This window comes from Mustela nivalis (assembly GCF_964662115.1).
Source record: "Mustela nivalis genome assembly, chromosome: 7".
Lineage (NCBI taxonomy): Eukaryota > Metazoa > Chordata > Mammalia > Carnivora > Mustelidae > Mustela > Mustela nivalis.
In genome coordinates, this window is record NC_139026.1 from 65,688,841 (window position 1) to 65,705,653 (window position 16,813).

Consider the following 16,813-nt stretch of genomic DNA (forward strand, 5'->3'; position numbering starts at 1 on the left):
GAGGGGAACTGAAAAAGGCTCTGAAAGAGCTCTTAGAAGAGAGATATGGTCTCCATTCTCTCAGAAACTGAGCTGAATAGGGCCTCAAACTGAACAGGTACAGGCTAGGGCATTACTAAGTAGATCCTTACAGTAACTCATGTTTCCTCTAGGTGACTTCTGTGCCAACGAAGCTAAATGGAAAAAGGAACAGACTTGTCCTCAGATTCAGGCAACACAACTAGCCTAAAGGGGAGATGGGACTGGCTGTGAGAAGTGGGCCACAATGGGAAGTTTCAAGCACTGTGACAAAAATGTGGTGCACCGTCTATCTCCACAGCACAGATCTCCACAGCACATACAAACTCAGGCCTTCAGTGGAGGGGTGGGGAATAGGGGAGAGGGGGCTGAAAAGAAAAAGAGCTCCTGGCATGTCCTACAGCTATCTGTATTGAGGGACTCCGTAAGAAGGTAGCTGATTTCATTTTGCCCTATTCCTATAAAGTTAGTGAGGTAGAGGGCTCTCAGCTTGAGATGTACTTCTGGCACTATCAGCCTCCCCTCCATGGAAATTTCACTGCATTCTAAGAATCTTCATTCATTCGAAGAATACCTAAAAGTAATTGGTTTCTTAGGTCAAACCTATTAAATCTCAGGGGGTCTGTGCTTTCTCCAAAAAGCATGACTGCAGGAGAGGCTGGTCACAAGCACAGGCATATGTGGAAACCCTTCCACGTGACCATTTAAGGGACAGTGAAAGGTACTTTGTCAATAACATTTCCTATAGTTAACAATTTTCTTTCTTTTTTTTTTTTTTTAAGATTTTATTTATTTATTTGACAGACAGAGATCACAAGTAGGCAGAGAGGCAGGCAGAGAGAGAGGAAGGGAAGCAGGCTGCCTGCTGAGCAGAGAGCCCGATGTGGGGCTCGATCCCAGAACCGTGGATCATGACCTGAGCCGAAGGCAGAGGCTTTACCCTAGTTAACAAGTTTCTTATAGTAGGTACTATATTTAGCTCCCTTTATAGGCTTTAATACCAGTCAGCAAAATGCCACAAAGACTCTCCAAGATTTATAACTAAATATATGGTAACAAATTAAGTATAGCTCACACCATTCCCTGAACACCCTGCTTAAGAGAGCAATACTCACACACTTGAGGGGAAAGAAGTAGCTCCACAATTCTGACATTTAAATAAAATGGAAAGAGCATGATTACTGAAGTTAAATTTTATTCCCATCATGGAACAATTCCAATATCCTGCACTCTAAGATGCCACACTGCCAAGCACTTTATAAGAGACTAGTTTGGAGAATTTTATGAGTTCTTGGGTTTGTACTGACTCTTTTATTTTTTATAACTTTGAAGAAGTCATTTCAATAACCAGATGATAATTACAACTTTTAAATTACCGGATTATATGTCTAAAAAATACAGCCAACTGGAAAGTACATAATAGACCCCTATTCATCTGATAGGTAGAGCAATAGACTAGACTTCGAAAGACCTTGGTTTTTACTTAACTTCTACCACTGATTATTAAAGTTTGGGTAAATTACCTAACTTTCCTGTGCTTCAGATTTTCCACTTGCAAGTTAGATATAACATCTGAACTGACCTACTTTAAAAGAAAATTGAGAAGAAATATTTTAAAAGCTTTTGAGTTATTTGGAAGATACAAGCTAAATCTAGAAGCTGGCAAAAGTGTAAAGACAAAATCAAAGAAAGATTAAACACTTAAACACTTAAAATATAATGCAACTTTTCTGAATGTGCTATATGAAAACCATTCATTTAAGAATTATGAAGTATTTTAGAAGTACCTCATTTAAAAACCCATTTCTAGATTATAAATGCACATTCCAAAATAATGTTTAAAAAGGAAAAAAATGAGATTTATCACAGTGCAGAACATTCCTTAACTGGCTTCACAAAGGATCAAAAAGTGCTACATGGTTTGTGCCAAACAAGGAACAAATCTGGAATAATGATCAGTGACAGTCTATCACTAGGCACCAATATAAACAGAAACATACTAAAAGGATACAAATGCATTCTACTATCCCAAAAAGACCACATCCATGAAAGAAGATAGGAGAAACTGTTCTTCCTTCATGTAAGAGTAAAGTCATTCTTCCTACTTTTTGACTTCTTTATTTCTTCCTTACATTTCTCAATAAAAGGCCCTTCCAAAAGCTCAAATTATATCATAATCATGATCACTATACTATTTCTCCTTCCAGCATTATCACGTTACCTGCGAAGAGCTTTTGCATTTCATTTCTTTTTTGAAAAGCCTTAACAAGTGTACTGAGCATTTATATATCTCCTTTTTAATTAGCATGAAGAATTCATTCAAAGGTACTAACTCTTGAATTAAACTACAAAACCAATCACTAACAGCTGTGAACCTAAAACAATTCTAATGTCCTTCTGTATGTAGTCCAATGCAAATGAGATAAGAAATTGAGTCTATGTATATATGAAAACATACATAAAACTATGAAAAAAAAATTCTTTGCCTTTACCTCCGTGCATGTGGGAAGGAAAAAGAATAAGTGAGTGAGGGCTATCTGGGTGGTGCAGTCAGTTAAGCCGACTCTTGGTTTGGTTCAGGTCACGATCTCAAAATCATGAGACTGAGTCCCCTGTGAGGCTCTGTACTCAGCAAGGAGTCTGCTTCACATTCTTTTCTTTTCTTTTCTTTTTTTTTAAAGATTATTTATTTATTTATTTATTTGACAGACAGAGATCACAAGTAGGCAGAGAAGCAGGCAGAGAGGAGGAAGCAGGCTCCCTGCTGAGCAGAGAGCCCAATGTGGGGCTCAATCCCAGGACCCTGGGATCATGACCTGAGCCAAAGGCAGAGGCTTTAACCTACTGAGCCACCCAGGTGACCCTCTGCTTCAGATTCTCTTTCCCTCTTCCTCTCTCCCTCCCCTCTGCATGCTCTCTCTGCCAATATCTAGGAATCAATAAATATTGTTCAAATTCAATAAATTTAGAACTGGCAATATAGTCATGGTCTGGTGATTACTTCCATTTTACGTATGTATAATGAAAAATATATACTAACATAACTATACATATATAAAATATACAGAGAAAGAATATATAATAAATACTGTATAGAAAGAGACTATATTGGGCACCTGGGTGGCTCAGTGGGTTAAGCCTCTGCCTTCAGCTGGGGTCACGATCTCAGGGTCCTGGGATCGAGCCCCATATTGGCTCTCTGCTCAGCGGGGAGCCTGCTTTCTCCTCTCTCGTTGCCTGCCTCTCTGCCTATGATCTCTCTGTCAAATACATACATACATACATACATACATACATACATACATAAATATGAGACTATGTGGAAAAAATAAGCAAATATACTCTCAGCAAGTAATTATCAGACCTAAACAATGACTAAAAGAGAACACTTCTAAAATGAGGGGCTGAGGGGAAAGGAGAAATAAAAGACTACTGCTTTTCATCATCAGTTTTTCTGCTACTTGATGTTACCACATCTATGTATCACTATGAAGTTCTTATTTTAAATAGTTTCTTCAAGATAACTCTCTGCAAAGTATCCCATTACTGACTCTATAACTATTGACTTGGCATCTTTCTACATTATCTTCAGTTTGGATTATACTGACTTCTATCTATAGGCAACACTCTGCAATATTTTCTTCCATCACTTTATGTATGTGCTATCTATAATGCAACAATTAAGTCCCTAGTCTACCTGAACAAGGACTACAATTTCCGGTTCTATTTATTATTCATAGCCACTTGCAGAGTAGTCTGCAAAAAAAAAGAAAAAAAAAAAAAAAAAGGAACTTGCAGATTTGACATCTTAACAATTCACTGAAAACTTGAAAATTTTTCTAAAAAAAGAAGAAACTAGCAATGAATATAAGACAATTTAATACAATAAAAATGAGGTTTTGTTCTTCCATTTTTATTGAGATATAATGAAAAATATATACTAACATAACTATACATATATAAAATATACAGAGAAAGAATATATAATAAATACTGTATAGAAAGAGACTATATTGGGCACCTGGGTGGCTCAGTGGGTTAAGCCTCTGCCTTCAGCTGGGGTCACGACATAAAACATTGTGTAAGTTTAAGGTACACGATATATTGACTAGATGCACTTAATATATGTTGCAACATGATTACATTCACAACACTAACACAGTGTCACGTAATTACCATTTCTTCTTGTGTTAAGAATATTTATGATCTGCTCTCAGCAAATTCCAGGTAGAGAACACAGTATTAATAACTATAATCACTATTCTGTATGTTAGATTCCCAGAACTTATCATAAAACTGGAAGTTTGTATTCTTTGACCAACATCTCCCTCCCCCACGTAGCCCCTACTCTTCTGAGTTCAGCCTTCTCAAATTTCACATGTAAGTGAAATAATAATCCAATTGTTTTTCTCTGTCTTATTTCATTTAGTACAATGCCCTCAAGGCCATCTATGTTGTGACAGATGGCAGGATGTCCTTCCTTCTCATAACTAAATAATATCAAACACACATCCCACTTTTTTTTTTAAGGTTTTAATTTATTTATTTGACAGAAAGAGAGACAGAGAGGGAACACAAGCAGAGGAAGTGGGGGAGGGAGAAGCAGGCTTCCCACTGAGCAAGGAGCCCAATGCAGTGCTCAGTCCCAAGACCCTAAGACCATAACCTGAGCTGAAGGCAGACGCTTAATGACTGAGCTACCCAGGCACTCCCCACTTAGGTTGTTACCATTTTTTGTTGTGGTAAATAATGCTGCAGTGAACAGAAGAGTACAGATATCTCTTCAATACCATGTTTCCTTTTCTTTTGAAAAAAAAAAAAAATATATATATATACACACACACACACACACACACACACACACATATACACATTCACACACACATACATATATATATCCAGAAGTGTGATTGCTGGATCACATGGGAGTTCTAATTTTTTTTTTTTGAAGATTTTATTTATTTATTTATTTGACAGACAGAGATCACAAGCAGGCAGAGAGGCAGGCAGAGAGAGAGAGGAGGAAGCAGGCTCCCTGCTGAGCAGAGAGCCCGATGCGGGACTCGATCCCAGGACCCTGAGATCATGACCTGAGCCCAAGGCAGAGGCTTAACCCTCTGAGCCACCCAGGCGCCCGGGAGTTCTAATTTTTTAAGGGACCTACATACTATATTCCATACTGGCTATATCAATTTACATCCCTAGCCATTAGTACAATAGGGTTTCCCTTTTTTCCACACCTTCACCAACATTTGGTATCCCTTGCCTTCTGGGTGGTAACTATTTCTAGCAGGTGAGAGGCAACAGCTCCTTGTGGCTTCGATTTGCACTAATCTTTCCACAATTAGTTATACTGAGCATCTTTTCACTTGTCCACTGATGATTTGTATGTCTTCCTTGGAAAGACATCTATTCAGGTTCTCTGCCCATTTTTTAATCAAATTATTTGGGATATTTTGGTGTTGAGTTGTGTAAGTTTTTTATATATTTTATATAACCCTTATTAGATATATCACTTGCAAATACCTTCTCCCATTCAGTAGGTTGCCTTTTCATTTTGTTGATGGTTTCCTTCATTGCGCAAAAGCTTTTTATTTTGGTGGTCTCAAAAGTTTATTTCTGCTTTTATTTCCCTTTCCAAAGAGACATATCAAGAAAAATAGTGCTAAGATCAATGTCGAAGAAATGCCCATGTTTTCCTTAAGCAGTTTTATGATTTCAGGTCCACATTTATGACTAATCCATTCTGAGTTTATTTTTGTGTGTGACTTAAGCCAGTGGTCCAGTTTCATTCTTTTGCATACAGCTGTCCCATTTTCCCAGCATCATTTATTAGAGACTGTCTTTTCCCCATTGCATATTCTTGCCTCCTTTGTCACAGCTGAATTTACCATATAAGCATGGCCTTATATGGACTCTCTATCCCGTTCCATTGATCTATATGTCTACTTTTGTCCTGATATCATACTGTTTTGATTACTGTAGCTTATTGTATATCCTGAAATCTGAGACTGTGTTATCTTCACCTTTGGTCTTGCTCAAGACTCTTGGTTATTCAGGGACTTTTGTGGGTCCATACAAATTTTTTGGATGCTTCTTTCTAGTTCTGTGAAAAATGCTGTTGGTATTTTATAGGGATTATATTCAATCTGTACTTTGTTTTGGGTAGTATGAACACTTTAACAATATTAATTCTTCCAATCCTCTATTTATTTTTAAATTGAGTTGTCTGGGATTTTTTATCATTGAGTTGTATGAATTCTTTATATATTTTGGATATTAACCTCTGACCCGAAGTTTGCAAATATTTTCTCCCATTCTGTAGACTGCCCTTTCCTTTTGTCAATGGTTTTCTTTGCTGTGCTATAGCTTTATAGTTTGGTATAGTCCCACCTGTTAATTTTTGCTTTTGTTGCCTTTGCTATTGGTATCGAATCCAAAAATCATTGCCAAAACTCACGTCAAAGAGCTTACTGCCTATGTTTTCTTCTAATTTTGTTTTGTTAATGTGATACATCATTCTGACTGATTTTTATGTTGGACCATACTTGCATTCCTGAAATAAATACCATTTGATCTGACATGATCCTTTTAATGTACTGTTGAATTTGATTAAGTAATATTTTGTTGAAGACTTTCTGGGTTTTTCTTGTAATAGAGTTCTAGTTTTATACCACTGTGATCAGAAAGGGTGCCTGATAGGACTTCAGTATTTTAACATTTGTTGAGACTTGTCTTTTGCTCTAACATATGATCTGTTCTGGAGAATGTTTCATATGTGCTTGAGAAGAATCTGTATTCTGCTTCTTTTGGATGCAACGTTCAGTAAACATCTGCTAAACCCATCCAGTCTAACATATAGTTTATATTCAGTGTTTCCTTACTGATTTTCTGACTGATCCATTTATTGTTGGAAATGGTATATTGAAGTCTCCTATTGCTATACTGCCATCTGTTTCTCCCTTCAGTTCTGTTAATATGTGCTTTATATACTTAGGTATTCCTATCTTAGGTGCATAAACTAAGATGCGTAAATTTAGGTGCATAAACACATGTTATATCTTCTTGATGAACTGACCCCTTTATCATTAGAAATGAAATTTTTATGTTCAAAGTTATTGTTAAGTTCATATACTGAAACAATCACTTACCTTTAAGAGCTTCACAGTGCTTTTTAATTGCTACAGGAGTTAAATGCAGAAAATTGGGGATCTAAAATAGAGAAATTTAAAGGATAAATTCACCTACTACCTCAAAAACATAAAATAAAAATTTCATAAAACTAAATCCTAAGCACAACAAACCTTGTAATAAATAAAATCTAGTTTTTACAATATTAATTCTATGTCACATGTGTTATGAATTCAATAAATGAATTCTGGGAAATATAGATTCATGATGTATCTTATGATGACTGGCCGTTGTGGGGGGAAAAAATGCTGTTCTTATAGTACTCTTCCTGCCAAAAATCTACAGGTACACATATTTTAGTTATAAAACTAAAAGCACTCAAGGACACAGATTATTGTTTAATCATCTTAATTTCCCTGGAATACAAAAACACATACAAATTATTCAAGGTTCTACAGTCTTAACACTTTGGTTAACATCCTTCTAGACATCTCTTTAAAAAACAGATACATGTATATGACTTTACATAAATGGATTCATACTGTTCTAGAAACTGCTTTTTTTTTTTTTGTCTATGTTTTTTTTTTCCCCCCCAAGGGAAAACCATTTTATAAACATATATTTTTATCCCCAGGGGTACAGGTCTGTGAATCACCAGGTTTACATACTTCACAGCACTCACCAAAGCACATACCCTCCCCAATGTCCATAGTCCCACCCCCTTCTCCCAAACCCCCTCCCCCCAGCAACCCTCAGTAGAAACTGCTTTTTAAAGATTTACTTATTTGAGACAGAGAGAACGTGCACATGTGTGCACACAGCTGGGAGGGGCAGAGGGAGAGGGAGAAGAATCTCAAGCCGACTCCGCATTGAGTGCGAAGCCCAATGTGGGGCTCGATCACACGACCTTGAAATCATGACCTCACCCAAAATCAGGAGTCACTCAACCACTGTGCTATCCAAACACCCCTAAACTAAGTTCCCTTCTTTCATTTAAAGAAATGATAAATTTCTTCAATGTTTGTTTTCTTTTATCCCTTGAAACTTTCAGATTTCCAAATTTCATTTACCCCTCTCTAGCAGCAGTCAACTCCTTCTCCATATTACCATCTCATTTTTTAACCACCATCTTTTAGCAATTTATTTTTTGTTTTTCGGTTTTTCAATACTAAACATATATATATGCGATGCATATAAAAGTAGCATATAAAAGTAGCATACATATGCTAAGTGAAGTACGTCAGAAAAAGAAAATACCATATGATTTCACTTACATGTGGAATCTAAAAACATAATGAACAAAAAGCAGAAACAGACCCTTAAATTCAGAGAACAAACTGGTGGCTGGAGGGGAAGGGACATGGAGGGATGGGAGAAATGGGTGAAGAGGAGTGGGAGATAAAGGCTTCCAGTTATGGAGTAAGTAAATCATAGGGACAAAAGGTAGAGCATAGAAAATATAGTCAATGATATTGTAATAGGGCTGTATGGTGACAGATGCTAGCTACATTTGTAGTGAGCACCGTATAGCACAAAAACTTGTGAAACCACTACGTTGTATACCTGAAACTAATGTAAAATTGTGTGTTAACTATACTTCCAATTAAAAAAAAGAAGAAAAAGATTCTCATAGAGTGGAAAACACAGTTTATGACAATTTTACCGTATATAACATGAACCATCTAAGATATGCCTTCTCAGGCAAAACATATTCATATTTTCTTTAAAAAGGTTATAGTTCATGGCACCTGGGTGGCTCAGTTGGTTAAGTGTGTGTGTTCGGCTCAGGTCATCCTGGGATTAAGCCCTGCATTGGGCTCCCTGCTCAGTGGGGAGTCTTCTTTTCCTTCTGCTCCTCCCCTCCCCCTGCTCATGCTCCCTCTATCTTGCAAAAATAAATAAATAAAATCTTCAAAAAAAAGCTTATAGTTCATAAATCATTATAGATGCTACCAACTGAAGCATTGAATATGACATATTTTGCTTCACGAAATTAAGAAGTTGAAGGACTATAACAATATTAAATGATATTCTACTTTTCTGGGCAGAAAGTTTTAGAATCTCTTTAAAAGTAGATTTCAAGGGTGCCTGGGTGGCTCCATGGGTTAAGCCGCTGCCGTCGGCTCAGCTCATGATCTCAGGGTTCTGGGATTGAACTCTGCATTGGGCTCTCTGCTCGGTGGAGAGCCTGCTTTCCCCTTTGTCTCTGCCTGCCTCTCTGCCTACTTGTGCTCTCTCTCTCTGTGTCAAAAATAAATAAAAATCTTTAAAAGTAGATTTCAGGGACACCTCAGTGGCTCAGCTGTTTAGGCGCCTGTGTTCAGCTAAGGTCATGATCCCCGTGATCAAGCCCTGCACCCTCTGCCTCTTGCCCCGTTGGTGTTCTCTTGTGTGCATGGTTCCTCACCCTCTCTCTCTCAAATAAATAAATAAAATCTTACCAAAAAAAAAAAAAGTAAATTTCAGTCACAATTCTCAATCTCAAATTAGGTCATTTCATTTTTCTGAGTTCCATTTGAAAGATATAGGTAGAAAAAATACAATAGAAAAGAAAAAGCCAGAAAGGAAGCCATAGGATCAACTGGTTATATTCTTAAATGCTCAGGACTCTTTGAGTCTTCTCTACCATGGACAATCAGAATGTATCATCCATTATTACCTGAAAAAAAGTTTAAACTAAAATACAATACCTGCTGCTACATACTGAACCCTCAAGTACAAGGCAGGGTAGGAGTGGGAAGAGGACCAGCATTTCTTTAGAAATAATTCTTAGCCAATGAATCAGCAATTGACCTTACCTTTAGTAGTTCTAGATTTCCCTCCTTTGCCATGGGCACCCCCCTTTTTACTGGATAGCCCATTCGAATGGGAAGAGGTACAGCAGAAGGTTTAAATGGTGCTGCAACAGGATAAACACTAGGCCAATCTTGGTCAACAGTCATTTTCTCTGTCCTAGGAGGTAGTGCCTATAGAACATAAAATGGTTTAGTATTTTAAATATGAATATGATCTTTAATTTTAAAGCAAAAAACCTACAAAAAAAGAAACACAAGCAGAATTGCAACTGATGTAAAATCTGACCTCTCATAAAGCTGCTGCTATTCAAATGAAAAACACCAAATCTACCTAATATTTTTGCACTGTTTCTGCAAAGCTTCTGGTAAGGATCTTCTTTAATAGCACACTTCCTTCACTAAAAATTTCTGTGGATTTACACTTTTAGCAAATTTTTTACATTTTGTTGAAGAGTAACAATGTATTTTGAAATACAGATCTTCCTCAACTTATGATGGGTTTATTGGACACTCTGTTTAAGTTGAAAACACCGTAAGTTAAAAACGCTTTTAATACACCTAACCTACCAAACAGCATACCTTAGCCTAGCCTGCCTTAAATGTGCTCAGAACACTTACATTAGCTTACATTTGAGCAAAATCTTCTAAAACAAAGCCTATTTTATAATAAAGTGTTGAATATGTCATATAATTTATTGAATACTGTACTGAAAGTTACAAAAAAAAAAAAGAATAGTTATAAGGTACAGACTGGTTGTTAAGTATATTGGTTATTTATCCTCATGACTCTGTGGCTATACCTAACTGACACTGCCCAGCATCGCACAAGCTCATACCGCATAATGCTAGCTAGGAAATGATCAAAATTCAAAATTCCTACAACAGTTTCTACTGAATGTGTACTGCTTTCTCACCACTATAAAGTTGAAAAATTATAAGCTGAACCAGTGTAAGGTGGTGAATGTTTCCCAAGTTAAAATAGTTTTCAGAACTTTATTGATGGAAGTCAGTACAGGAGAAGACACTGATAACTGAGAACTAGAGGAAATAAGAAATAAATAATATGAACTTAGAAATAAGTAAGTAGGTTAAACTAACTGAATACATATATAATGAGAGATTATAAGTCTCCTAGTTTCAGAGAACAGCTATGTGACAGTTTAGTCAATCACATTAACATACACGTATTTTTTAAAAAACTGTATTCATTAGAAGGGGACGGCTGGCATATAAAAGTAGGGTTTTAAAGAAGCAAAATCTGGCAATGCCCAATAATGCAATACCAAAACTAGGGTAGTGTACGCCTTGGAAGAAGGTAATATTCCTGTGAAAATAACTACTCTAGATAATTATAATTTGGTACCAGTTAACTTCCATCTAATAATTTGTCTCTGTTCTGACTCCATCCTCAACAAGTGACCTTAGGATTCGGATTCTTTTATAGACTTGCCTACAGCGTAAGACCAAACTGGTGAGATTAATACACACATCCCAGGCTTCATAATTATTAAAAGCACCATCAAAAATAATTCTATATTCTAGTTTATATACCTATTTCCCAGGAATATGTGAGTCTATTTCTCAAAGATGATCCATTTCTTGGGGTACTGACAAAAACCAGTCAAAGAAGAGAGCCAAAGCTCTGGCAGTCACCAAGTACGCATCCCCTTGTGAAGCCTTCTCGGGCAGCATTCTTCTGCCTGATCATCAATATCTGCCTCACTTTAGAACTTCAGAGATCATAAAGATAATATGTAGTAGAGCACATTGTTTACCTTTCTTCTCAGTGGTCTTTCATATCTGGGTGTTCTGCCTGCTGTACCTAAAAGACAACACAGTAGTTACAGAGAACTGAGTATGTACAGTTGTTCAACAGTGATCATGATCCCAAAACTCTGAGATTATTTCAGGTATTCATGAAAATGAAATAATAATCCATTTTCTGTAAGCTCTGGGACTAAATCATCTTAATGAAAAGTCAGAAATAGTTAAGAAAAGTCCAGTTACTATTTTTTTTTTTAAAGATTTTGTTTATTTATTTATTTGACAGACAGAGATCCCAAGTAGGCAGAGAGGCAGGCAGAGAGAGAGGTGGAAGCAGGCTCCCTGCCGAGCAGAGAGCCCGACGTGGGGCTCGATCCCAGGACCCTGAGCAGAAAGTTTTAGAATCTCTTTAAAAGTAGATTTCAAGGGTGCCTGGGTGGCTCCATGGGTTAAGCCGCTGCCGTCGGCTCAGCTCATGATCTCAGGGTTCTGAGTCACCCAGGTGCCCCAAAGTCCAGTTATTTAAATAAAAAATGTATTGTGACTGATGATATAGTGAATTAATCACCTAAAGAAATATTTTTAATAAATGTTAAGGTTCATCATCAAACTCACTTTCCCAATTAAAATATCTAGTTAGAAATAAGAACTTTACATCTTTAAAGATATTTGAATGGAAATGTTTTAACTATAAATATACTTGCTCATATTTGGCATTATTTGGTTCTACCAAAAACAAAAACAAAAACAAAAACCTTTGTTTTTCCTTCTGTATTGCATATTAGAACATATTAGCCAATGTTACAGTAATGCCAGTAAAAACAAAAATCATGGCCATTCCTAATAAATCATATAACTATAGAAGACAGTAAGTTATTTACATACAGTATATAGCTTTCGTCTCTCTAAATGTTCTGCTTCATCACAGCATACAGTGCTATAATTATGCAGCACTTTCACATGCCAGGCACTATGCTACATGCTTTTCATTATCTCACTTAATCTTATTGTTCACAACAACTGGAAGTACTATTATTATCCTTAGAGGTCATTTAGAGCCGAGAAAAAGAGTTAGGGTGACAACAGGATTGCATATAGGACTCTCCACACTCTGAACCACTTCTATCTCTAGCTTTATCTCCCTTCACAAGGTCCCACAGCTAAACTAAACTTCCAGTACCAGAGCCTGTGGACTTTCTCCAAACTTACTGGACCCTCTGCCTGGAATGTGCATCCCTTCCACCTGTCTGGCTTCTGTCCCCTTCTGCCTCCCCATCTCATTTCTTTATCTGACACATTTTTATTCATCCCTTGATAGTAATTCATTTATTCACTCAATCATTTGAGTGATATTGTATACCAGAAACGGAGAAGGCAGCAATGAGCAAAAGAAACACAGACCTTGCTTTCACAGAATGTGGTCTGTCAAATAAGATATTTAACAAGTGATTTCAATAAATAGTCATACTATTAAGGGCAACATATAGCAGAAGACAAAACTTAGTTAGTTGGAGAGAACTGCCCTGAAGAGCTGGATTTTAAGCCTAAACCTTAAGGATGAGCAAGAGGTAGCGCTGGGAACAGGCAAGTGAGAAAGTTTCTACACAGAAAAGGAAATGTAAAATCAATGGGAATAGTTCAAGATAGCTGAAATTTGAGACTAGAACAGAAAGGACATTAAGAAAAGAAGTTGGAAATATTTAATAAGCACCTCAACTACAATACATCATTAAGAGAGCTTTTAATTTTCTTCTTCCAGACTTCCTGACCCCTGTAAATGATACTGCCAATAATCCGATTACTCAGGATAAGAATCTAACCTGCTTCCCGAGACTTATTCTTATGCCCCATATCAAATCCATCAGTTAAGTCCTCCTAGCCGTTCCACGTTTAGCCCACTAAAGTTGGTTCTTCACACAGTGATTTTTTAAAAATATTTTATTTATTTACCTGAAAGAGAGAGAGAGAGAGAGAGAGAGAGAGAGGCCAAGCAGCGGGAGCAGTGGGCAGAGGGAGAAGTAGGTTCCCCACCAAGTAGGGAGCCTGATACGGGGCTTGATCCCAGGACCCCAGGATCATGATACAAGTCAAAGAAGGAAGATGCTTAACTGAGTGAGCCACCCAGGTGCCCCAGGGGTCAGTGATATTCTAAAAGTATAAATCAGGGGTGCCTGAATGGCTCAGCTGGTTAAGCATCTGACTCTTGATTTCGGCTCAGATCATGATCTCAGTCAGGGTCATGACATCAATCTCTGTGTCAGGCTCCACATTCAGCAGTCGGCTTGTCCTTCTCCCTCTGCTCCTCCTCTCCTGAAATAAATAATTATATCACTTCCATGTTCAAAACCCTCCAGTATAATCCCAAACTTAAAATAAAATCCTAAAAGCCGTGTAAGATCAGATCATTACTTATCTTTCTAACATCTTTTTTGTTTTTTAAAGATTTTATTTATTTATTTGACAGACAGAGATCACAAGTGGGCAAAGAGAGAGGAGGAAGCAGGCTCCCTGCCAAGCAGAGAGCCTGATGCAGTACTGGATCCCAGGACCCTGAGATCATGACCTAAGCAGAAGCCAGAGGCTCAACCCACTGAGCCACCCAGGCGCCCTCTTTCTGACATCTTAAGACTACCACTTACCTATGTTCATTTACCTCATTGACTTTCTTTCTCTTCCTTGATCACACCCCTAAGCTTGTTCTCAATTCCTGGCTTTTGCACTTGCACATCCCTATGTCAACAATGCTATTCCCCCCAGATCTTGGCATGATACCATGCCATGAGCTCTGCTCAAATGTCACTTCCTCAAGGAGGTCTTTCCTAACTACTCAAATTTTATCTACCCTATAGCCAGTACTCCTCCAATCTATCATTTTCAATACCCTGCTTTATTTTCCTTCAAAGCCCTAATCACCGCCTGACACTGTACTGACACTGTTTTGTTTATAGTCTGACTTACCCCACACAATATAAACTTCATGAGGTGAGAGACCTTGCTATATCCCATTATCGAGAACACTACCCAGCAAACAGTAGGGTTAAGTATTTACAGAATGAATAAAAAACTTACAAGACACAATCATTAAGACGATAAAGGGCCACTCTGACAAGTTAAGGAATTTATCCTATCTTAAAGCAATGAGGAATCATTCACAGATTTTGAACAAGGGAGTGGCAAGGGAAGATTCGCTTTTTGAATACTTGACTCTATCGCTTCTCAGCCTTTTGGCTAAGATCAAGTGCGAATACTTCACTCTAGTTATGAGAATTCAAGGTAGGAAAGCATGAGCAGAAATAGGGGCCAGTAAAGAAACTACTGTAGAAGTGAGAGATGGTGGCCTAGACTGAACTCTCGGTAATACAAAGATTAGCGATTGTACAGACGGTAGCTTGGACAGCGCCTGGTGAATGACTGGACACGCCCCCTCTTTGACACAGCTTTTCCCGATTCCCTCCCGAGGGCTCTTCCTCAATGCCCGTTACTCTATTCACGCTTCCATTACAGCACCTCACACTGCATATAGTGTGACTCCGTTAACAGATCTGTCTTTTCCACAGATTCTTCCAAGTAAGAACAAGTGTCTTGAATGAAGGTCATCTCAATGATGTCTGTTGAATGAAGGTCATCCCATTTGGTGGCCTACCTAGGGCTGGAATTCAGAGCGGCAATTTGTCCCACGAGAGCTGTATGCTTCTCTTAACGTTCGAGAAAACCCATGGTTCAGCACTGCCCAACAAACATCACCCGGCACCAGTACCTAGCGTGACCCTGTGCCAGTGGCCGCGCAAAGGGAGGACCAGAAAGCGCGGGTCACTCACTGTAAGGGGCTAGGGGCAGAAAGCTCGCAACGTCCAGCCCATCCAGAAGCAGAAATCAGCGACTAAAAATCCGATGACAGGGGTACAGAAAAGAGACCCACACCTGCGGCTTTGCTACCGGGAGCAAAGGACGTACCGGCTTCCCCAAGGCGGTGCGGGCTCCGCCACCGCGGCGGCTAGCATGGATTCGGTGTTCCGCCCTCTCACCTCCCGCAAAGCCCGGAGGGGAGGCGACAGACACTCACGCGGGCTTGGTATCGCGGAGCGGGTGGCCGGAGACACGGAGGTACAGAAAGCACGCAGGGTCCTGGTCCCCGGCTGCAGGGTCAGCCACGCGGAGAGCGCGGCAGCCGCCATGGTCGCGAGGACGGCAAGCCGGATGGGACAAGCGCAGTCGGGAGTCAAGGGGCGGCTCTGAGGCCGCTACTGCGCAGGTTCGCCCCACCTTGCCCCGCCCCTACGGGGGAGAAACAGGAAATAGGCGGGCCTGCAAAGTCCGCTTGGAGTCAAATGTGCAAGAAGATAGCCCCAAAATAGGAAAAACTAATAGAAGAAAACAAAAAGGTAACAAAAATTTTTAATACATACATACATACATACATACATACATACATACATACATACATACATACATACATACATACGCAGTGAGTCCAAAGAGGACTGTAAGGGATGGGGAAAAATGTGGCTTACAGAAGGCAAATGTGATCTGGCTGGGATTTCAGATGACACAAGAGTCTGGCAGTTTACCTTAGGGCCCTGCTCCTTTGCCATTGCTGCCTTTCCACACTTTCTCGGTTTAAGGAAGTCTTGAGCTGGTGCAAGTGATATACTCTAAGAACGAGACCGTATCTGAGAGTAGTTAAAAGGATGGCCTCTAGCCAAACTACTTCTGTTTAAAACTTGACTTCATTTTTTCTTGGCTGGGTTGATCCTAATCAAGTAAATATAGCGAAAGCTCTGGGTGAACTGTTAGCCTACAGTGAGCGCCCTGTGTGCATAGGCTGTGACTGTTATTAATGATTTCGTTAGCTCCTTTGTAGATCAGGTTAGAATTACAAAAAGACCTCATCAAGACCTCAAAAATAATGGTCATTCTTTCGTTTTTTAAGGATTTTTTAAAAAGTTTATTTGACAGAGCGCAAGAGGGAGCATGAGCAAAGGGAGCATGAGCAGGGGGAGCAGGAGAAGCAGGCTCCCTGCTGAGCAGGGAGCCCCAAGCGGGGCTGGAGGCTCAATCCCAAAACCCTGGGATCATGATCTGAGGGAAAGACAGACACTTAATGA

General features: G+C 38.8%; 1 protein-coding gene across 2 annotated transcripts in view; it reads right to left on the reverse strand.

Moving 5' to 3' along the window:
* The window catches only part of LOC309868502 (small ribosomal subunit protein mS35-like), a 43,446-nt gene extending 27,501 nt beyond the window's left edge, over nt 1-15,945 (reverse strand). For both annotated transcript variants that reach the window (XM_082738428.1, XM_082738427.1), the window contains exons 1-4: nt 15,772-15,945; nt 11,720-11,766; nt 9,948-10,115; nt 7,170-7,230 (exon numbers count right to left, since the gene is read on the reverse strand). In XM_082738428.1, coding sequence (XP_082594554.1) covers nt 7,170-7,230; nt 9,948-10,115; nt 11,720-11,766; nt 15,772-15,883 — 388 coding nt within the window. In that variant the 5' untranslated portion in view covers nt 15,884-15,945. The remainder of the gene's footprint in view (nt 1-7,169; nt 7,231-9,947; nt 10,116-11,719; nt 11,767-15,771) is intronic.
* Nucleotides 15,946-16,813: the final 868 nt, after the last annotated feature.